The sequence below is a fragment of the Haliotis cracherodii genome, unplaced genomic scaffold (genome assembly GCF_022045235.1).
Source record: "Haliotis cracherodii isolate W230 unplaced genomic scaffold, xgHalCrac1.p SCAF_1, whole genome shotgun sequence".
Classification (NCBI taxonomy): domain Eukaryota; kingdom Metazoa; phylum Mollusca; class Gastropoda; order Lepetellida; family Haliotidae; genus Haliotis; species Haliotis cracherodii.
The window spans coordinates 40,683,630-40,708,604 of record NW_027266264.1 but is presented as its reverse complement, the minus strand read 5'-3'; the positions used below and the strand labels follow the sequence as shown (position 1 = coordinate 40,708,604).

General features: G+C 40.2%; 1 protein-coding gene across 1 annotated transcript in view; it reads left to right on the top strand.

Moving 5' to 3' along the window:
• The window catches only part of LOC139477990 (mucin-22-like), a 230,692-nt gene that overhangs the window by 139,381 nt on the left and 66,336 nt on the right, over positions 1-24,975 (top strand). The window contains exon 7 of the mRNA XM_071260407.1: positions 1,062-1,186. Within this exon, the coding sequence (XP_071116508.1) occupies positions 1,062-1,186 (125 nt within the window). The remainder of the gene's footprint in view (positions 1-1,061; positions 1,187-24,975) is intronic.

Genomic DNA, 24,975 nt, shown 5'->3' with positions numbered 1-24,975 from the left:
CCTTGTAAACAGTCATACATGTGAGGTGCTCATTGTAAACAGTCCCACGTGTGAGGTGCTCCTTGTAAACAGTCACACATGTGAGGTGCACCTCGTAAACAGTCACACATGTGAGGTGCTCCTTGTAAACAGTCATACATGTGAGGTGCACCCAGTAAACAGTCATACATGTGAGGTACTCCTTGTAAACAGTCATACATGTGAGGTGCTCCTTGTAAACAGTCACACATGTGAGGTACTCCTTGTAAACAGTCACACATGTGAAGTACTCCTTGTAAACAGTCATACATTGAAGTGCTCCTTGTAAACAGTCACACATGTGAGGTGCTCCTTGTAAACAGTCACACATGTGAGGTACTCCTTGTAAACAGTCATACATGTGAGGTACTCCTTGTAAACAGTCATACATGTGAGGTGCTCCTTGTAAACAGTCACACATGTGAGGTACTCCTTGTAAACAGTCATACATGTGAGGTACTCCTTGTAAACAGTCACACATGTGAGGTACTCCTTGTAAACAGTCATACATGTGAAGTGCTCCTTGTAAACAGTCACACATGTGAGGTGCTCCTTGTAAACAGTCACACATGTGAGGTACTCCTTGTAAACAGTCATACATGTGAGGTACTCCTTGTAAACAGTCATACATGTGAGGTGCTCCTTGTAAACAGTCACACATGTGAGGTGCTCCTTGTAAACAGTCATACATGTGAGGTGCTCCTTGTAAACAGTCACACATGTGAAGTACTCCTTGTAAACAGTTATACATGTGAGGTGCTCCTTGTAAACAGTCATACATGTGAGGTGCTCCTTGTAAACAGTCATACATGTGAGGTGCTCCTTGTAAACAGTTATACATGTGAGGTGCTTCTTGTAAACAGTCATAGATGTGAGCATCTCCTCATAATCAGTTACTCATGTGAGTTTCTCCTCGTAAACAGCATTCAAAATGCAATGGAGATATTATTTCAAATTTAGATATGGAGTCCTCTTAAACAGAACTCATTACTTGCCATGATATGTTTTCATTACAGATAATGTTGCTCATTTTGTTTTATCAGATTGATACGCCAACAGAGGAACCACACAGTTTCATCTTCATCAGCAAGGGTGCATTAACCCAATCGAAACTGCTTGTTCTGATTCATGGATCTGGGGCTGTACGGGCTGGACAATGGACGCGCAAGTAAGAGTTCTGTTAGGCCTGTAAGCCTGTATATAACTTAACCATACAATCACAAACAATCTATATTATTCTTACGAATCCTTTCCCTCTATTAAATCATTGCCAAATTCCTGTATTTTGGCTGCTATCACACTAAACTAGACTTTAAGATTTTCAACACAACTCCTCTTCGCTGTCAAATATACAACAATCAATTGTCCTGCAATAGCACTCAAGTAAAGGCGCTCACTCCTTACCTCTGTGTGCTTGACATGCTATGTACTGCTCCTCCAGCACTTAGTTTTAGTTACAATATTCTACCCCATTTCAGTAAACAAACTCATTACTTTACTTACACATAGTAGTCTTTTTAGATGTTTATAATACATGAGTATTAAATAAGTATTGATGTTTTTTGCAACTTTTTAAGAAGGTATCATCTCCCTCTCCTTAAACTTGTCATAAGTATGGCTGATTTATGATCTCGAAGAACTCTCCTATAGCCTGCTGGAATCTGCACAGAAGATAAGCGTTGGGCTTCTACTAAACCCACAGAGTCACTCAAAAGGCAAAGAGGAAAGATATGGCCAAGACAAAAATTGATGTCTCAACCTGACACGCTGTCTACACAACCTTCTAATCAACCGACCGCTCCTCAGACGACGACTCCTTCTTCCAACATTCCAGTTTCTCTGTTGGAGCAATGGAGCACCTTTAGAATACAGTACCACAACTTCTCATGAGGACAATCTCTGCCGTAGGTGACATGTCTGAAAGACAAGCAACCAGTTTTTGTGAGAATCCGTCAGACGCGAACTCGCGACCTTCGGATTGTTAGCCCGACAGCTAACTGACTGAGCTACGTCCACACTGTGAAACTAAGTGCAAATTTACCTAGTCATGCCTACGACGTTACGGAACTGAGCGAAAGGGGTCGAATAGGTGACGGACACTTTCGAAGGTTACGGGTAGGCATGGTGTCTCGTGACTTTAGTCTACGGACACTTACGAATGATCCCGATGCCATTTGGCACACTCGTCCGATTCCGTAATCTACAAGATACCGAGTGGGGAGGAATGAGCCGATATTGCGCGAACTGAAAACGGCTCCAGGCGTCAGGCGTCAGACGTCAAACTCGTGAGTAGGCATGAATGACATGGCATTTAATAATTCGTCGGTGGATTTTGTGACAGAAAAATGTGGTAGGGAACGCTGTAACGATGATGTGGATAATAGTAAGGAACAAGGGAGGCATGAGCATGGCTAGTGACGACTCAACGGTGAGTTCGCTTTTGAAACAGTACTGAAAAAATGTAGCCGGTGAAAGTGGCTTGTGTGAATGTCCCAGGAAAGTTTCCAGTAGCCAAAATATTTGACACAAAACCATTTCATTCTGTTTGCTCGACGTTTTTGTGTGAAGAATATTATGAGTCGCTATAGAATCTATAATAGCCACTAAACGGGTACCTAAGCCTAATGATCGTAAAGGGGTGATTGATCGTAAAGGGGATCCAAGGACTAAGGATAGAGTTTGGGGTAGCCTACCCGAACACTGGCGACATTTCGATGTGTTCAGCGCCAATAGAATATGCCGAATAAACTGCATTCTTGTGCATAATAATAAAAATTAATGAACCGAAAAAATAATATATGTATATTAGTTCCCATTTATAACCATTTTAGCCACTTGAATTACGAGAAAAACGAAATAAAAAATAAAAGTGCTTTCGTAAAGTAGCGCTTGCTATAAAATGTGCCGCTGCAGGCTATATTTAGTTAACAAATATTCAAAACTCGCAACACCGGTGCGTTTAGAGATGATAGATCACTGGGAGGAGCTTATGCACACTCGATGACCCTTGATGTCACAGGGCATTGTTTCGCTGGTGTGACTGGCAACAAAATACCACAAATTACGTCATAGGGTATTGTCACGTATTTGAAATGTTTCAGGTACTGTATTTTAAAGGTAGGCCGGAGCAATTATTTGCTCAACAGAAGGCCGAGATGACCTCCTTATTTGAATCTCGTCTGTCGGCTCTATGTGGTTTACCGTTACTGAACAGCTCAACCACCATACAGTTCCCACATGGGTTCCCACAGATTAAAAGCCAACTGCATGACTCCCATGTGGGAGCTTCAGTTAAACAACAGTCTACCGATTCACAGATCTTACCAGAATCCTAGACACGTTGGAGGATGACCCACACAGGGATTAGGTGGATCTGCTAGACTACTTTGCTACTCACCAGCTGGAGGACTGCCGGTCAGGCCTCTCACACATCCCTTATGAGGATGAGTATTACCTCCACTCCTTTTTTCTTTGTGGAATTAATGGACTCCCTATACCATTTCATGCCAGACCTCCCTCCCTGTACAGCCCAAGCTTTTCCCTCTCAAATGCCAGAATACACCAGTTGCCACATCCCCGTTACATCTCATGTTCACCAAACTTTGCCATGGCCAAGCTTTTTAAGAGGGATTATGGATCAAGCCTTAGATGATCTACAAAAACTGTGGCATGATGATTGACTTCCGCTTCCTAATTTGAAGAGAAATTTATACTGGACACATGACTCACTGTTCCTAGAGTAAACAACTTTGGATGACAACTTTCTTAAGTTGGTCAAAAATGAAATTATCCCTACCTGCTAGTTGAGTTAATGATCTGTCAACAGACAAAAGGTATTCCATGGATATTCGGGCCTACATAGATTGGTTTGTGGCTGGAGTCCATCTCATCATACCTCCTTTACAACCATCTTAAGACAATATGCCGGCAGACCCCTTGCCTATTTGGGTAGATCAAGTTGGTCTTCTCCACAGTCTCATCGTCAAGATGCAACAGGAACTTCTTACCATGCAGGTTTGGATGTCTTTCCAATTGCAACATCAGCAGCTCCCATCACAATTGAGGACAGTATCGAATCAAGTCAAGAAGATGATAATGATCCCAGCCCACAAGATATTTAAGAATCAACTTGGGAAGATTGTGATGAGGTCAGACAAGACACGGTTGAGAGATTTCAAATGTCTTCAGTCAGCCTAGTGGCCAAAGCTCATGAATCATCAAAACAACCAAGAGACCAATCCAGAGACACTCCCTTCTGTGAAGCAGCTTGGAAGAAGTTTATTTCTTCTGGCAAGGAATCCTTTCAAACCTTCTTATGAACAGATCGTTACCAACACCAATCGGATTCCTTTCGTTAATCTGACTACAAACGTCAGCGTTCTCACAAAAAAAGGCTTCAAGTCGGGAGGTCGTGGGGACCATGGATGACTCTTCCCCACTCCCATTTTAGTCACCAACCCTATCGATTTGGCTATGTCTATGGATTCTGATCTATGACTCCGATCAATCTCAAAGTAGCAAAACTAAAGGCAGCTGTTCTTGCCATCAATGCATCAGATACTCCAAGACACAGACACCAGCAAGGGCTTTCATTCTCCAGTATTCTTGGTACCAAAGAAACATACCATTGAAATGAGGATGATTATTGATCTCAAGAACAAATTCTTCCTGATCCCTAATACATCTCTATCTGGTTTGTCTACACGGGTACTTAGATGATCTTTTTGCAGCAGACAAGTCTTTGGTGAACATGATGGCCAGTTCCCTCACTTACTTACCTCCAGTACATCATCTGTTCACAGATGCCTCGTATTTGGGCTGAGGAGCCCACATTGAGGATCTCTAGATACAGGGCTCAAAGAAGAAGCGGAGAAGGATCTTCAGGGAGCTGCAGGGAGATGAAGGCGATATTTTATGCAATCCAGATTTTATGAAATATCTCCTTGTCTGTTCCACAGTCCTGATCGCCACAGTATTTGCTTATATACAGAAACAGGGAGTAATCACCCTGTTCTCTGATGATAGAGACTTCTCATTTATTCGACTTAGACATCTCATACAATTGCTGGATGGAAGCAAGACATATTCCAGGGAAAATGAACACCCTAACCAACAGTCTGTCAAGATGTGGAAGGATTGTAGCTATGGAATGGACTCTCCACCCAGACACCTTCACCTGGATCACTTCAATATGGGAAATTCCACATCTGGATTTGTTTGCGATTTGCCTGAATCATTGGCTCCCAATTTACAAAGTTCCAATACCAGGCCTGAGGGCATTACAGAAAGGTGCCTTGTTGATGGATTTGACAGATCTCTTCGCTTACACATTATCTCCTCCATGGCCTCTCCAACTACCTCCACGTCAAGATCTTCTGCGTCAACCCAGATCGACATCTTGTACGAATGTCTTCTCAGCCCAAATCACACTGACTGGAAGTTATCTTGCAGAAGATGCAAGCCTTCGGATTCTTTCAATCTGCCACTGAAGCTGTGGCTACATGATGGATAACGTCTTCCTCTCCTTTATATAGATGGGATAAGTTTATATAGTGGCGACGATGATGTATCCTATGTGATGTTGCCTTTTCTATCCAAGTGGATGCTGGTTTTCTCTTACACCTTTGAAAGGGTAAAAAATTTGGCAAGTAACTATTGAAGGATTTCGATCGACTCAACATTCAGTTTTACAACATTACAGTTTAATGATCGGCATTCATCCAATCTTAAACAGATTCTAGCGCTCATTCCACATATATTTCTGAAATGAAGCTTATTGGTGGGCCTATCAGCACTAATAGCAGAAGCCTTTGAACCTCTCGTTTCCACTGATTTGCTTAAAAAATCAAAGAAAGCAACTTTTCTACTTGCCATGGACTACTGGACTATTCTTGTGCCATTATAAGTAACAGTGATTTTTTATTTTACTGTTCTCAATCATGTGCTTGGCTAAGGACCGGAAGAGCTAGTTTTAAAACGTTTATCAGTCGCAACAGCGACATTGGTCCTGTCGGTTCCCCACATTGGTTTTTAGCATTGCTTGCTATATCAAGTCGAACTTCAGCCATTCATAGTGTAAGTTTATCAATTATATCGTTAAGAACCTTTTACATATGTTTTGGATGTAACTTATGTTATATTTTGTGTTCATTCAGTATGTGAAAATTCTAGTGTAATGTAGCATCAGAAACCACATGTAAATTTTATTATGCACACTTAAGATCTCCAGGTAGTTTTTTATCGATGTTTGTTGCATAGGGATAAGCTTAATGATTGCTCTGACGCTTCTTTCAAGTATACTGAACTGCAAAAGAAACGTTACCCCAAGTAACATTGCATAAAAAGTTGTCATTTAAATATCTGGGTAAATTTTGTCATAGTTTCTAAAATTCAACATTACCTTGTCCCTAAAAATGAAATATGATGATAAAAAAACAAAGCAGACGACAATAAAACCAATCGCCCAAACGCATCACGGCAACAGCCATGGTAACCCGATGCACGTGAGTTCCGTGCAAATTGAAATGCACATGCGTTCCCCTATTTTGTTCAGTGACAACAAAAAGTAGGATCAAATGTTTATTATATACCAGATATGGCATAAGATTCGGGGGCTGACTCGGTGTTGGAAACGTAACTTACCCTATGGGTAAGTAGTATAAAAAGGCAGCCCTGCGGGTTGCATAAGTAAATTTGAAATATATATGAAAAGGATTTAGAACCCTGCGGGTAGACCTCAAAAGGTTATACCAGATAAGAAAGGTTGTCCTGCGGGCAATGTAATTTAGAGACCCTGCGAAAGGGTGATACCCTGCGGGTTTGAGTGAAAATGAAAATACTTTGGGGGGCGCAAGCCATTAAGGATAGTTTACAGAATGATTGACTTGCAAAGCCCCTTCCGAGCCAGCCCCTTAGTGGAGATGGGGATGGACGGAGGGTCGTAATGACAGCTGAGAGAACAATGGAAACAAGCTGAATGACATTGAGATTCTTGTTGTTAATATAGATAAACAAAATGACGTCACATCCGTAGTACTGAGCATGCTCTGTAGAAAAAATTTTGCATTCTGGGATAGAAAATAATAACTTGATACAGAGAAGAAATGTGATCATTCACGGACGAATCTGAATGATAAATGACAACTGGATATAAAGGGAAAAACCTTACGTAGGTGACAAATATATACATCTGTTGTGTAGACATCAATGTTTATAATAGGTGAAAGGCTATGTTGATCAATGCACAAACAAAAATATAAAAATTAACCTTTTGTGCAGTGATAACAAAAATAATTGAGTACGATCAAATGTTTTTTATATACAAGACATGGCATAAGATTCGTGGGCTGACTTGGTGTTGGAAAGTAACTTACCCTGCTGGTAAGTAGTATGAAAAGGCAGCCCTGCGGGTTGCATTAGTAAATTTGAAATATATATGAAAATGATTTAGAACCCTACGGGTAGATCTGAAAAGGTTATACCAGATAAGAAAGTTTGCCCTGTGGGTCAGTAGAAAGGGGGATCCCTGCGTGTGTGAGTGAAATGAAAATCAGCACAAAGGGTGATACCCTGCGGGTATGAGTGAAAATGTAAATACTTTGGGGGCCACAAGCCATATAAGGATAGTTTACAGAATATTTGACTTGCAAAGCCCAAAGCGAGGTAAAAACCGAGAGCCCCCAAAGTGATAAGAAAAGTATAAAATTAATGATATAAGACAATAATGTTAAATATAATACATAAAACTGAATCCAACAGTGTCCAATGAGTTCTATTATCCAGGTAATGTCCCAGAACAAGATTGAACAGTGTCAGGGAGTCACCACACACACATTGGTCAAGCCTCTAGTGAAAGAAATAGTCACTCAAAACATAATGCTCGTTGGGCTTTCCTTAAAGGGGCACTGATCTAAAGCAATTCCCTGGGACTGGTTGTTGCCTTTGTTATTGTTTTTTCCCGTGAGTACCCGGATGATATAGCAGAAACCTAGACTAGCTCACGACTTGTGCTGCGTAAGCGCATTTGTCACTTTTATTGATAGCATAAGGGCGTATGGTCACATCTATTAACAAAATGAAATTCAGTTTTGGAAATAATAAAGAAATGTAGGTATCTTTGTGGGTAGCATCGGTAATGGTGACGAAATTTTGATAAGTCACTTGCTTGGTAACTGTGCAATTTTCGTTCACAATATTTTGACTTGCAACACAAAGTAAATATTTCTCCTGAGTATTGCTTATTTTATCGTGTTTAAATTTTTTACAGTCAAAATGTGCAAAATTTTCACTTAGGAAATTTATTTAAAGCCTGAATATTCAGTTATTTTACAAACTGTTTGAAAAATATGTCCATCTGTATTATTATGATAACGAATTCCAAACATTTTGATGTTTAATATCATCGCCAAGAGACTGAAAATGTTACGATGAAAAGTACATTTCTATATTGTTTGGCTTCTAATCCTACATAATAATCTATTGTGATGTTTATAGGCTCTTTTGATCATCTTAATCAATTTTAGTCAATCTGTTAAAGAAATGGACAGATTTTTCAGTCAAAACGACTGAAATATTTACACATTTCATAAATTGCCTCAGAGAATCACATTTTACAAACTGACTGTAATATATACAGGCTTGTGAAAACAACGTCTATCGCACATCGAAGAATTTCCCAACCAAGACGTAGAGGAACAGGAATGAATCTGTCCAATGCTACAGCAAATGAAGGAAAACAAAATGCAAATATCTGCAGATGTACAAGAAACATATTCGATGTCACGTGTCTCTGTAACAATCAAATATTTTTTAAAATATATATCGTTTCGGGATATTATAACCCGTGTTCGTTTCTCAACTGATCACTTAGATTATTTCAGGTGTTTCACATAGGTGTCATGTCTCAAAGGTCGGCTGAGAAAACCCACGTGACAACTATTTTCATAACATCCACGGTTCTTAAAAAAATCCATTGAGTTAGATAACAATGAGCAATCAATCAACACTATCAGTTAACCCTTTGAACAAAGTATGTTGTTTTTACATCGGCACTTCACGCCATGATATGAGTGTATTCCCTTTGTTTTAGTAAACCTAGACATGTAAACACTCACTTTCAACATATCCACTGTGCGAGATAACAGTGATTAATCAAAGTATGAACATACTTTGTTCAACAAAGTATGTTGTTTTTACATCGGCACTTCACGCCATGATATGAGTGTATTCCCTTTGTTTTAGTAAACCTAGACATGTAAACATTCACTTTTGACATATCCACTGTGCGAGATAACAGTGATTAATCAATCCATGTATTTTCTGTTAATCCTTTGATGACTAGGAACAATCCGTTGATTTATAAAAAAGTAAATCAACTGATCATTCATCTCTTGCTGGACTGCCACGTGCATATTACATAACAAACATTTCACCCCACTTGAAACCTGGATTTAGATTGAATAATTACCCCAGACACAATAAATGCCAAATGGGAACCTTCGTCAGGTTTTCGGAGTAGTGCTACCACTAATTATACCTGTAATAAATTCATTAACTTAGCATCAAATGAATGACGACAAATACACACAAGTATATTCTTTGACGAGAATGAGTTTCGTTAATGATGATCACTCTCACAGATTTTTGGATAAGAGGATAGGACTTAAACTGGAGAATAGTTATGAAAAATATATATATAAGTATAGGCGGTCTGTGCACATGTGGTGAAACTGATACCTCATTGATTTGCTAAACGGGACTTGGAAATCATAGTCTGTCATTAAATTGATTTTAAAATATATGGTTTTGACTGAAGTACGTCCTGACATCATAATATTATGTTGTAAACAACTTATCTCATCTTATGTTAAGTAAAACAATTATTGATAACTTCCTGAATTCCAATTGTTCAATGAACAGAATTATTCACAGCTCTGGCGTGAGACAACAATAAATTAGATGTTACCAAAGATTGTCCATTTTATGATCTTAGGCACATGTCGGCGCACTTACATGTGAGCCGTCTAGACCACTGTCTGTTTTGTAATTAAATGGCAGCTGCCATCCAGCCGAATACTTAATCTTGATACCTATTAGTTGTCTCATAATTAACCAAAACATTAGCCCAAGAAACCAAACTCTAGCTCGCAAACACCCCTTACTTACCCAAATATCCCAAAGAATAACTAACTACCTCAATGAACACCAAAATCAAGATCTTAAACAAAACTGCAAAAAATCAAATATCTTCACCCCTAAACTCAAAATACCCAAAATAGACACAACGCTAGCTAACCAAATAAATAAACAAACCGACCCAAACATAGCTAAAACCACCACACTTGCATACATACACGAAAATTGGCAAAATGGGTGTCACATATACACTGACGGATCTTCAGACCCGATCTCCAACCACACAGGCTTCGGAGTCCATACCACACAACCAGTTATATCCACACAATCTTACCGAATCCCTAACAACCAATCTATATTCACGGCCGAACTTATGGGCATGGCCTCAGCCCTGCATAACCAACAATCTAAAAACAACAATAAAATCCTAATTCTCACCGACTACCTTAGTGGACTACAAGCCCTCCAAAACAAAAATACCAAAAAACGACCTAAATTAATAAACCAAATACTTAAAATCTCCAACGACCTAACAAAAGCAGGCAAACAAATAACCTTCTTGTAGATTCCCGCCAACGTAGGAATTTACGGCAACGAAAGCACCGATAAATCAGCTAAATTATCTCTTAAAATACCAGAAATAAGCCTAAACTTACCCATCTCAAAATCAGAAATTAAAAGTGTAAACAAACAAAAATTAAACAAAAAATGGCATAATCAATCTCAAAACTCAAATAGCCATATCAAAAAAGTGCTCAGAAAACCACTAGCCAAACCTAAAATCCTACACCCCTCTAAAACAATTGACAGATTAATTACAAAACTCCAAACAGGACACACGAACCTAAATAACCAACTTAAAAAACTTAAAACACACACCACAGGCAACTGCCCCCACTGCAAACAACCCGAAACCACAGAACACGCACTTATCCACTGCACCCACTACCAAACACACAGAACCACTCTACAAACCACCCTCAATCTAAATAAGGTTCCTACTCTAGATGAAATACTAAACCCTCAAAATAAACTAGAAAACGTCAAGGCCCTAGGCGTATTCCTAATCAAAACAGACCTAATTAAGCGCATCTAAAAACTAATTTATGTACCAATCCAAAATCCAATAAACATACAAACACCCACCTCACCCGGCTCCCTTAGTTCCCTCCTCCACCCACCTCGGCATTTATTCCAAATTTAAAAATCTCAAAAATTCAATATAAGCAACCCTCTAAAAGCCCCTTCTTGGGTTGCACACACCACTTTCACCCTTTTCGGAATACACTAAATGGTCCGGCCATTCTCGTGTGCGAAATATGCTGCAGTCGGAAAGCGCACGTTAAATCTTCTATATCAGTCAGTAGTTGTCTCAGCACTACACAATCAGCAATCTAAAAAACAAAAACGAAATCCTCATCCTAACCGACTCCCTCAGTGGACTACAAGCCCTCAAAAATAAAAACAGTAAAAACCACCCCAAACTAATAAATCAAATACTCAATAGCTCAAACAACTTAACTAGGGCAGGTAAACAAATAGAGTTCATTTGGACCCCCGCCCACGTAGGAATCTTTGGAAATGAAAAGGCAGATAAAGCAGCAAAATTATCCCTTTAACTCCCAGAAATAAGCTTAAACTTACCCAGCTCAAAATCAGAAATCAAAAGTCTCACTAAACAAAAAATCAACAAAAAATGGCAAAATATATACCAAAACTTAAATAGCCAAATCAGGAAAGTACTCAAAAAAAACCTAAATAAACCAAAAATACTACACCCATCCAAAAAAATCGACGGAATAATTACTAAACTACAAACAGGCCGCACCAAACTAAATAATCACCGTAAAATAGCTAATCTACACACAACAGGAAACTGCCCACATTGCAAACAACAAGAAACACCAGAACACGTACTCATTCACTGCACACACTACCAAACACTCCGAACAACACTACAGACCACCCTAAATCTTAAAACCGGACTTACACTAGAATCAATCCTAAATCCATAAAATAAATTAGAAAAATTCAAAGCCTTAGGTTTATACCTAATTAACAGGACTAATTAGTCGCATTTAAACCCCAAATAAAAAAATAAAACCAAAACTACCTTATCTAACAACCACCCAACACACACAGCTCCCTTAGTTCGTCCCCCACCCACTCTTGGCATTCTTTCCAAATCTCAAAATTTCAAAATTACTATATAAGCAACCCCTGAAGCCCCTAATTCATAGTCTTTTTATTGTTCAAATTACTGATGAAACATATTTTAACTTGTTCCTTCTAACCATATTTCCAAACCATTCCAAACCATTCCAAGTCATTCCAAACATTTCCAGTGTTGGAAATATGTTTGGAAATGTTGCCATTCCAATTTTGGATTTTTTGGAAAGATCGATCTTTCCAAGCTTTGGAAAGTTTGGAATGAGCGATCTTTCCAAAGCATTCCAACGTTCATTCCAAATTGGGATGGACGCTATTTGGTCTTGTGTCATCACAGATTGATTTGAAAGGATGGATGGATTGTAAAAGGATAGAAAGATCGTAAATTCAAGTTCTACAAATCTACAAGTTGTGATAACATATTTACAACAGATTGCTATTTACAATTGCATAATAAATTAAATTAGTACTTAATTAAATAAATTAATAAATAAATAATTATTACAGTTACTAAAATTTAAACTAAAATGTAAAAAAACAAGAAAACAAATCTGAATATGGAAATAAATTGTAATTGAGCAAAATACCAGGACATACGACAAACCGGCCAACTACAATTCAGATTGCGATCAGAAGAATAAATTTTTAAAAAAAAAGAAGAAACCGATATGTCATGCCACTCACCTTTGTTGTTGTTGGGATAGCTCGTTCACTTGAAGGCTGCATTCACATTTATCGCCCTGATAATCTATTCAAACACAGATTCATTGTAAAACAGTTGGAAAAAATCAATAGCACAACTCTCTTTACTTACCATGTCAATAAGTATTCTTGGCCCTGTCTTCTCTTCAAAATCCCTCATGTCTCCACCGTTGCAGTCTTGAAAGTTAGAGGGGGGGGAAATACACCTCGTCAAAACCCTCAACATCTTCACCATATTCCCTCTCCCCTTCGCATAAATTATTCAAATCAAATACATTATTATTCCCGATAAAGTTATCAGACATCTGATCAGCTATCCGAATCGTAGTTGGCCGCCATAACGCTAGATTTACAGAGTCAAAATACACCTGTCGCGAAAACACTTAACCTATCCTCGATTTTTACGCCAAAAACACGGGGAAATTCCATGGAATGACGTGCACATGTCACTGCGTCTAGATCTCGTTTATATTTTTAGAACGATTTAGCGGTCAGCCGTATGAGGGACTTGGACAGTAGCTGCCCAATTTATCAGGCAGCAGTGGACTGGGCTATCGTTTATGCTGCCTGATAAAACGGGCAGTCGGGGCCAAAGGGTTAATTTCTCTTCTGGTGTTCTGATGTATTTGGTGAAACAGTCTGAATGATCTTCCACCCTGGCACTAGCAGCTGTAGTTGCTGCACCAATGGGGAATGAATGTCCAGAATAAGCACTGGATTCTAAGCCTGCCCCAGTGAGAGCAATGTTCAGCCAGGACAAGAAGACAGTTCTAGTAATAGTTCTAGAGTTCAATTCCACAAAGAGAGGATCAATGGGTCCTGCTCCGTTCAGCTTCCTAACTTGAAGCCATGCCATAAGTGTCATGTAAGGACACACAGTCTTAGATGTAGCGAACAACGCTAGTTGCACACCCTTTCTGAAGGAATCTGTTTTGGAATCTTTTAAGGTTAGGATGCACTTATGTTGTGTCTGTTCAAATTGCACATCGCTCAATGTTAGATGTACATCTAACGACGAAGCACAAGTAAATTCTCCACAATGGAGATAGCCAAAATAGGCAGTAAGCACATACAGTGCATAGCCAGATCGTTGAAATATCCAAACACGCCTGTTCGTAACTGAGCCACTAGTTTACATAAAACACTGTAAGTAATAGGCAAGAGCTTCTTTGTAGATATTGATTGCATTTTCTTGTAACTTCTAAGTAAAGTCCGTAGTCTGTGTACTGCTCCTGAAGATACATCGTCAAAATGGGTCTTGATACCAGCTTGGGGGTATAACAATGTATGTCAGTCTGACGTTGATTAATGAACAATTTGCATACTCGTATATACAAGGGACCGACGTATGGTTCTCAGTAGGAAGGGACAACTTGGAGACGATGGCTTGCGGTATATACAACTTTGCTTGATACATGTAGATATATACATACAAAAGACACTTTGTGCCAGGTCAGCACATAGTGTTTGTGGTTGTTGTCTTGGTGCCCCGGAGCACCCAGCCTAACCCCAGCTAGGCTAAGGGTAAGACCTTTCTTTTCTCCTCTTTCTCTCCCAATCTCTCTGGACCAAGGCTTATATAGCAAAAGTCACCTGACATTTAGGAAGTAATAAATTTAAATGGAAACAGTAAATCATCAGTGACATACTTGCACATCCTGTTCAGGATGGCAGACGGTCGATGAACACAAAAATGGGTATTAACAATTGGGATTAGCATCTTATAAATAACAGCAATTAAATGTTTCAAGGCATATAGATGTCATGGCTCCAGGGTAATGAGCCTTTGCAATTAAATGTTCTTCAGACAATGGGTGTTGTAAAACAGTCACCATGACAATATCCCTCCGAATTATCATGGACTGTTATGGGTGAACAAACCTGTCCAAATGGCGTGCTGGATTTATGAGGAAATTAGTCAGCAAAGTGCCGGAGCCACAGGAGACTAATCACAATTTTATTTACAAGAACAATTAACAATGAGCAATTTACAATATCATAGACTATAGCTGAGGGTGCCACAGAGAGTCGGTACAACCCTCTGGGCTGTGGGAGAGAGGTCTGCTTGGTAAGAGAGTCAAACCCCTTCTCTCCTTTTTTTTCCCTCTCTGGACCAAGGCTTATATAGCCAAGGTCACCTGACATTTAGTAAGTAATAAATATAAATGTAAACAGTAAATCATCAGTGACATACTTGCACATCTCGTTCTGGAAGGCAGACGGTCGATGTACACAAAAATGGGGATTAACAAATAAGATTAGCATCTTATAAATAACAGCAATTAAATGTTTCAAGGCATATAGATGTCATGGCTCCAGGGTAATGAGCCTTTGCAATTAAATGTTCTTCAGACAATGGGTGTTGTAAATCAGTCACCATGACAGGTACATGAACTTGATGCTGGCCAGGCAAGTTTTCATGGTGTCATGTTGTCTGAGCTGGGTGGGCACTGTTGCGGAAGCACATCTGCCTGCCCTACCAGTCTGCGGAATTTCTCCATCTGGAACCGAGAAAGAGAATCAGCAATTTCTTTGTGTATTCCAGGCACATGTTGAGCTAACAGAACAAAATTATTTCTAGCTGCCGTCCAAGTCAGTGTTCTCATCAAAGTCGTTATCTTCCTGCATTTTGATCGACCTTTCTTAATAATAAACACAGTGGCCTGGTTGTCACAATGAAATAGCACTCGTCTCTGTGTCCACAAGTTTAGCAGCAACCACGATAGGATACAGCTCCATGAATGCCATAGAAGATTCGTGCCCAAGGAATTTGTAACGTCTGATGGCCATTTCTCTGCAAACCAGGCCCCATTGAAGTATCCACCATGGCCAACCGTTGCAGCTGCATCAGTATATTGGTTCAAGTATGAGGCGGATGTCACTTCTACGTCATGAAATACTGATAGGCCATTCCACTGTGACAGGAAAAAGTTCCACATGCGCAAGTCGATTTGACAGTCTTGAGACAGTTTAATATGATGATGCAGTTTGGTTACTCTGGTTGATAACTCTACGAGTTAGGACACAAAAGATCTTCCCGGGGGGGATCACACGACAAGCAAACTTTAACTGACATACGTGTGAGAGGAGCTCTCTCTTGGTACATTTCTTTTTGAGGGAAAAGGTGTGCAGTAAGGAAGCTATTCTGTCAACTTTTTCAATTGGTAGACGAGCTGACATGGTAGTTGAGTCCAGTATGATACCCAAGTATTCAATAACAGTCACTGGTCCCAGAGTCTTGTTAGGGGACGGTGGGATGTTGAGGTTTTTTTAAAACGGAGAAAATAATCTGCATAGTGGCATATGTATCACAGTCGGGAGGGTCCAACATAAGAAAATCGTCTAATAGATGCAAGACATGGCGGACTCCATAATTGTTGTGTAAAATCCAACAGATAGCTTGAGAAAGGTGGTCAAAGATTGTAGGGCTTGATCGGCATCCAAAGGCAAGTCTGATATAGAAATAGTAATCATCAAGCCACTTGAATCCAGAATATGGCCAATAGGTAGGATTCAACGGAATTTGTTTGAAGGCATCTGTGATGTCTGCTTTTTACAATGTGGCCCCCTGCCCTAGGGTTTTAATAATGCAAATTGCATGGTCAATAGTCACATAATGGAGAGAGCATGTCTTTTTATCGATAAGTTCATTGATACTAGGGACTGACTCGCTGTCATGAGGTGCTGATAGGTCCAGATAAGTGTCTTCTTTTTTTAATATTTCCCTTCAGCGACACCTCGAGGACGGACTCTATACATGCTGTATGGTGGTGTCCCGAAGCGTCCAATCACATAACCCCTTGTGACTTCTGTTTCCACTGCTTTAGTGACAACATCTGGGGCCTTGCGTGCTGACAGGTTGTTCCTACATTCAACAGTGTCTTGGGGAAAATAATTTAGCATGGGTGAAAACCATCCTCCAAACTGTGAATAAGAAAATTAACAAAGTTTCTGTCTGGATTAGAAGAAAGTTCAAGTTGCAAGTTTGTAACATTGATTGGTGGTAATGGATATTGGGACATTGCTGGGGCTGGTAATCAGTTCTTGTCTTTCTTGCTACTGCCGAGGCCATGGCATTTGGATTGTCCATGTGAGTACCTTGACACTTTGTACAAACATGTAAGAATGGGCAGTTGTGTTGAGTACAGCCAAAGTCATTAAAATTGTTACATACTTCTCGTCCCTGATTCATAACACGTGGACGGCCCCTTGAGTCGGTCTGATGATTGTTGATTGATCTGTTGTTGTTATGAGTCCCAGGTCTTATAGGTTGTCTGTTGGGGTCTGCCACATTGGGACACTGTTCTGTGTTGTGGGTAATGCTATGGCACGAGATCGGAGGCCAAATGAAACTCTTGTCCATAGTCTCTGATCGGGTATGTGCCACCTAATGCTGGTGCCTTCCTCAGAAAAGGCTGCCACTCTTGCCACGAACAACCCGCGGTAATCATAGTGGGCTGTCCCGCCATCCTGAGTGGCCAAATCAATCACTGTCTGTTCATGGCCGTCCAGTTGACGTCGCTTCTCTGCATTCCAAATGCCTTGATGAATTCTCCAAGTGTTAATGAGCGATTATTCCTTGGCTCATCACATAACTTGAAAGTCTGTCCATCAAAATCTGACACTTCTGATTTGGCAGAAGAAGCAAGGCTAAACTAACATATTAACCTTGTTGTATTCTCCTTTTTAGAGTGGAGGAAATGGCGTGTATTTGTGGCAGTGAATCCGAGGGTACATCTTTGTGTAGCTGTCTGAGAACATCACTACTTGATCCTGTGGCTTGTCTTGACTCCTCTCTGGGGTTGTCGTTATCACTGGTGGTGGTAAATATACAAGTAGGAGGTTGTAATTGCTGTCCCAAGTTCATGATGATAGGCTTCAATTCGGCAATGTCCCTTTAAAATGAATACACTGTCACTGTATTTTCTGTGGTACTAGCAGAATTTATCAGAGCAAAATCCTGTGAATTGTCTCTCTGTATCGGCACATCACTGCCTTGATCATGACTGACTGGAGCTGGTTGAGAGATCGTAGCGGTGGTGACCGTGCTGTTGGTGCCTGTCATCACCCTCAGATTTTCATTGTAGAGGTGCTTTAATGTCCGTCTGGACCATAAAGTGGGCACATTGACACCCATGTCTGTCAGATGTTGTAGAATATCAGCTGCTGTCAAATATGGAGAGCTTCTGTTTACATTCCTGTAAGAGGAAGCTGGGCTAGACGCTTCGCCACAATCATCGCCATTGTTGTTTTCATTTAGGTCAGAGGTCGTATCTTGGTTAACCCTTCGTGTTGATTGAGATTTGGCTTTAGATCGTCATCTGTCAGCCATTGTTACGATAAAAACAAACAGTTGTACAGCATAACAAGACGAGATGGCAAAGGATTGTTGTAGATTTTCCTTGGATAACTGTGATTCGTAATGACAGCTGAGAGAACAATGGAAACAAGCTAAACGACATTGAGGCTTTTGTTGTTAATATAGATAAACAAAATGACGTCACATCCGTAGTACTGAGCATGCTCTGTAGAAAAAATATTGCATTCTGGGTTAGAAAATAGTTACTTGATACAGAGAAGAAATTTGATCGTTCACGGACGATTCTGAATGATAAATGACAACTGTAAATAAAGGGAAAAAAACCTTACGTAGGTGACAAATATATGCATCTGTTGTGTAGACATCAATGTTAATAATAGTTAAAAGGCTAAAGTTGATCACTGCACATACAAAAAATAAAAATTAACCTTTCTTGCCCTATAAAAATCCACCCAGATCGGAAAACATTCATTTGTTCTTGAATTGCTACCACGTGCCAAGATTGACAGGAAATCAGCAACACCAAGCCCTTGGACGATTGCAAGCTGGACAAACTGTGCAGCAAGTAGCCAATGCATTTCAAGTCCACGTAAGGACCATATACATGCAACAGTACCAGACCACCAACACTACAGATGACCAACCACGTAGTGGAAGAGAAAGGTTCACCACCTGGCATCAGGATCGTCAGATTGTGAGAAAGCATCTTTAAGATTGCTTTGTTACTGCTGCGGAAACATACCATGGGGACACACCAGCAACACATTAGTGCGGACACCGTGCATCGATGATTGACGGGCAGATACCTCCTCTGTCACATACCACACAGAGGACCCATTCCGACACCACGTCATCGCCGGGACGGTCTTCAGTGGGCAACACAGCACCAGCATTGGTACCTCCAGCAGTGGAGAAGAGTCTTCTCATCGTCTTCTCAGACAAGAGCCGTTCCTGTATCTCAACAGCAGATGGCAGAGAGAGAGTCTGGCGACGCTGTGGGAAACATTATTCGGATGCTTGTGTTGTTGAGAGGAGCGATCGGTAGCCTTATGGTTAAAGCGTTCACTCGTCACGCCGAAGACCCTGGTTCGATTCCCGACATGGGTACAATGCGTGAAGCCCATTTCTGGTGATATTGCTGGAATATTGCTAAAACGGCGTAAAACCATACTCACTCACTTGTACTGTTGAGAGAGACTCGTGGGCTGGTCCAAACATGGTGTGGGGTGGAATTGGTCTTGCACAGAGGGTCGGCCCTGTGGTCTTCCAGAACATCGGTCCAGGGAGAGGCAATGGTGTCACAGCAGCTCGGTACATTGATCAAGTTTTGAGACCACACGCCATTCCTCATTTGGCACATCACCGCAACCACAAGTTTCAGCATGGTAACGCCCGTGCCCACACTGCGAGAGCAGCAAGATACTTCCTCCAGCAGAATGGCATCAGAACCATGCTGTGGCCTGCCCTCAGCCCCAGTTTAAATCCCGTTGAGCACCTGTGGGACGAGATTCAAAGATGACTGAATGACGTCCGACCAAGGCCGAAAACTCCAGCTGAACTGCGTCAGGCGTTCCTCAGAGCCTTCATCAAGCGCCTCATCCATTTCATTTTATCGACATTGCATGGCAGTCATCAATGCACATGGTGGACACAAGAGATACTGACTTGTGATGCCAGTTTCTCAGAGACTAGTGTTGTGTTTCACTTTAAGAACATTTGACACTTTAATTTCAACCTTGATCATCAGTTTTGCCAAGTTTCATCTTTTTAATATGTCTCAAAGTATATTTACAGTGTTTGGACAAATAAGGTTTCTCATATATCTGTCCATGGTGATGTTTCTTTTGCGGTTCAGTATATATTAAGCAGGGAGTGTGCCGTTACAAGTAACAGTAATTTTTTATTTAGTGGTTCTCAATCCACGTTCGTCGGTCGGTTCCCCACATTGGTTTTTAGCATTGCTTGTTATATCAAGTCAAACTTCAGCCATTTATAGTGTAAGTTTATTAATTATATCGTGAAGAACCTTTTACATATGTTTTGGATGTAACTTATGTTATATTTTGTGTTCATTCAGTATGTGAAAATTCTAGTGTAATGTAGCATCAGAAACCACATGTAAATTTTATTACGCGCACTTAAGATCTCCACATAGTTTTTTATAGATGTTTGTTGTTTAGGGATAATATAACCAGGGTATTTTGAAAAAAAGGGTTTTTAATATTTACTTAAAATGTAGTTTACTAAATTAAGCTTTTGGGTAAAATATAGATGCATATGAGAGAAGTGACTGTACAGGGTGAGGGCATCACCCCCAGGGCAAATGATTATTGATTTTGCTTCTCTTAGTGATAGAAATAACTTTTCATTAGTACAATGAAATTAGTAGAATCTGGTCTTGCAATAAAAATGTCAGTAGGGAAATGAATGGATGGAACAAAGTTGTTAGTCTTGGGGTGATCAAATATTTCTGAGTACTACTGCTTGATTGGAATGTCTAAATAACATGATTAAGTATCTTTTCGGCGCCTTCCAGTCTAACAGAGTATTTGATGGTATTTGATTTTGTGAGTATGTCCGAGTTGACCAATGACCCTAGGGGATGTATTTAAGTTGGTTAGTCGAGAAGCGCCTGGAAGCAAAACTAATTACAATGGAAATTGGGGTTCATTGGGGAATGAGCGTTATGACTCATTTCTCATGATGTCAAATATGATTTTGGTGGGAGGAGCTAAAATTATCATCGCTAGTATTTTGTTAGTTGTCCGAGAGTGGTGCGGGGAGTCGGGAGCATACAGCTGAACAGAAAGGTTCACTGTAAATTGGGATCCCGGGTCAGAAAAGAAGTAGAGTTAAACGTTCATCAGAAGAAAAACCATCAGGCTCTTCAACGCATCATCTAGGTATGTGTTGTACTTAAGTAATACAGGCAACAACAAGAACTTATCTGAGGACCATGTGTGTATATTTATGATTAATTCTATCATAAATAAAAAGGACTTGAGCCAACCATCTGACTTGTGGTTTTGAGAGAGCTACATCATCCCTAGAACCAAGTAGTGGTTGATAAGTACAAGTGACCAAAGGTAGAAGGGTAAAGTACCCAGAACCTAAGGTTACAATAAGCCTAATGATTGTTCTGACACTTATTTCAAGTATACTGAACCGCAAAATATGTCTCTTTGTTTCTTTTGCAGTTCAGTATATTACTGCTATGCAAGGATGATTCGGATTTATATAAAGTTATAGTGTACCACACGGTGGTATAAGTACCCACGTACATGTGTGTTTTCCTTATTGCATAAGGAGTAATTCCTTTGTTTTGTTTTGTTTTGTTGTAGCCTTTTACACAGGCGTGCGCAGAAGTAATAAACTTTTGAATCTTTGATCTCAATTTTGTCCAATATTTTACAAGACTGTGCCTTAGTGTTGGCTCAGTAAACTGATGACTGCTAGAACCTAAATCACGTTTGCGGAAGACGTACTATTCTATTCTTTCTCCCCGAAATGGACCTCCATCACTTTAAGACCTCTTCCGGAATTCATGGCAAAGAACCAAGCTAGGCCACAGGTCACCAGGGTCACAGATATTACACAATCCCAGCATTAGGACCAACCTTAAGTCATCTGGACCGTCTATTGTGTCCTACAAGAGCTCTCAAGTTCTACCTGTCTGCTTCGGACCCTCATGGACGAGGTGGGAAGATAGTGAGTGTGTGAGTTTGGTTTAATGCTGCTTTTAACAGTATTCCATTTATATAATTATGATTTAACGTTTAGACTAAGTTTTCATATAATAATTAGATCCACAGCAAGGGCTTTTAGATAGATGCTAGCTTAATCTCTGCTTGGTATGAACATCCAACCCCTTCTGCTTGACATGTTGCTTCTCTATCTATTGAACTAAAATTTAGAACAATAAAAAGGAATATGATTGGTTGATACACAGTTGGGTGTGGCCTATGGTTAATGAATGGCTAGACAGTGGGGAAATATTTAATCCTGTTAAGCCTGTTGGACTGGCACTGATCTTGTTGACATATTTACTTGGTGATTGTAACAACGCGTGGCGGTCCGACGTTGATTAATGAACAATTTGCATACTCGTATATGCAAGGGGCCGACGTATGGTTCCTGTAGGAAGTGACAACTTGGAGACAATGGCTTGCAGTATATATATAGAATACTAAACGAGCTCCCGTGTAATACCAATTTTATGAAACGAGTGAATAGTTCTGGTATCTGACGAGCGAAAGCGAGTCAGATACCACTACTATTCACGAGTTTCATAAAATTGGTTTTACACGGGAGCGAGTTTAGTATTTTATTTATTACTGGCCATTTATAACGTTTTTAGAATTATACTGTTGAGTGTGAATAGGCTGACACCGACACGATCCACGGCATAATCCAACTGAGTTTAACACAGTAATACTTCAAATACGTCAAAAGTTGAAACGTATGAATTTAATACCATCCAACGGTCCACCTTTAGAATTCAGGCGTCCGTTCCACAAAATTATCGTAGCGTTAAGGTTATCGCAACTCATATACTTAACTTAGACCAACGACTGTCGTTGCGCTACCGTAGGATCGCCTTGTGGAACGGGGCCTTGCACCTCAAAGTTTACAATCATGTCACAATACCCGATGACGTAATTTGTGGAATTGTGTTGCAAGATCCTACGGCGAAACAATGCCATGTGACGTCAACCTAGCAACAAGGTTGCTTGGGTCATCGAGTGTGCATAAGCTCCTCTCAGTGATCTATCATCTCCACACGCAATGTCGATGAATAAGCCAAGGGATGTTGAGAGCTTTCAATATTTGTTCGTGAAACGTGTTCCGAGAGTACATAAGCACGCGTTTTGGTATTACACAATGTGTAATACAGCTGTATGTTTATTAAACGGGTGATCTCTTCACGGGCAAGTAATAAACAGTTTTACTTTATACATGTAGATATATACATACAAATGACACTATGTGCCAAGTCAGCACATAGTGGTAGTGCTTGTTGTCTTGGTGCCCCGGAGCACCCAGCCTAACCCTAGCTAGGCTAAGGGTAAGACCTTTTTTCTTTTCTCTCAACTTACTTACTTACTTACTTTGGAGATTTAACGTGCGCTTTCCGACTGATGCGTATTTCGCACACGAGCCCGGCCAGGCCATTTAATGTGTTTCCGAAAGGGGCGAGGGTGGTCTGTGCAACCCAAGAGGGGGCTTTAGGGGTTGCTTATATAGAATTTGGGAATTTTGAGATTTGGAATAGATGCCGATGGGGTTGGGGAGGAGAACTAAGGGAGCTGGGTATGGTGGATGATTGTTTGTTTTTGTGATTTTGATAGGTTATTATGGTTTTAGATGCGTTTTATTAGTTCCGTTTTTATTAAGAATACGCCTAAGGCCTTGAAGTTTTCAAGTTTATTTTGTGGGTTTAGTATTGCTTCTAGAGTGAGAGCCTTGTTTAGATTGAGGGTGGTTTGTAATGCGGTTCGATGTGTTAGGTAGTGTGTGCAGTGGATGAGTGCGTGTTCTGGGGTTTCTGGTTGTTTGCAGTGTGGGCAGTTACCTGTAGTGTGTTTTTTAAATTTTTTTAGGTGGTTATTTAGGTTGGTGTGTCCTGTTTGGAGTTTAGTGATTACTCTGTCGATTTTTTTGGATGGATGGAGAATTTTTGGTTTGGTTAGTGGTTTGCTGAGCACTCTTTTGATTTGGCTATTTGAGTTTAGATATAGGTTATGCCATTTTTTGGTGATTTTTTGTTTGTTTACACTTTTAATTTCTGATTTTGAGATGGGTAAGTTTAAGCTTATTTCTGGGATTTTGAGGGATAGTTTAGCTGCTTTATCGGCGTTTTCATTACCGTATATTCCTACGTGGGCGGGTATCCACAAGAAGGTTATTTGTTTGCCTGCTTTTGTTAGGTCGTTGGAGCTTTTAAGTATTTGATTTATTAATTTAGGTCGGTTTTTGGTATTTTTGTTTTGGAGGGCTTGTAGTCCACTTAGGGAGTCAGTAAGTATTAGGATTTTTTGGTTGTTTTTGGATTCTTGATTGTGGAGGGCTGAGGCCATGCCCATTAGTTCGGCCGTGAATATTGATTGGTTATTTGGGAGTCGGAAGGATTGTGTGGTTTTAGTTGGTTGTGTGGTATGGACTCCGAAACCCGTGTGTTTGGAGGTCGGATCTGAGGATCCGTCCGTGTAAATGTGACACCAATTTGGCCAATTTTTGTGTATGTATGCTAGTGTGGTAGTTTTAGCTATGTTTGGGTCGGTTTGTTTATTTATTTGGCTAGCTAGTGTTGTGTCTATTTTGGGTACTTTAAGTTTAGGGGTGAAGATATTTGATTGTTTGCAGTTTTGTTTAAGATTTTTAATTTGGTGTTCATTTAGGTAGTTTGTTATTCTTTGGGATATTGGGGTAAGTAAGGGGTGTTTACGAGCTAGAGCTTGGTTTTTAGGGCTGATGTTTTGGTTTATTAAGTTTTGGATGAGAGGGTTTGATTGGGACGCGGCCCAGAAATTTAAGCTTAGCTGTTCCCTGCGTAGACTTAGTGGCATTTCTCCTGTTAAGGCCTGAAGTGAGGTGTAGGAGGTGCCATGTTGGGTGCGTGTAATGAGTTTGAG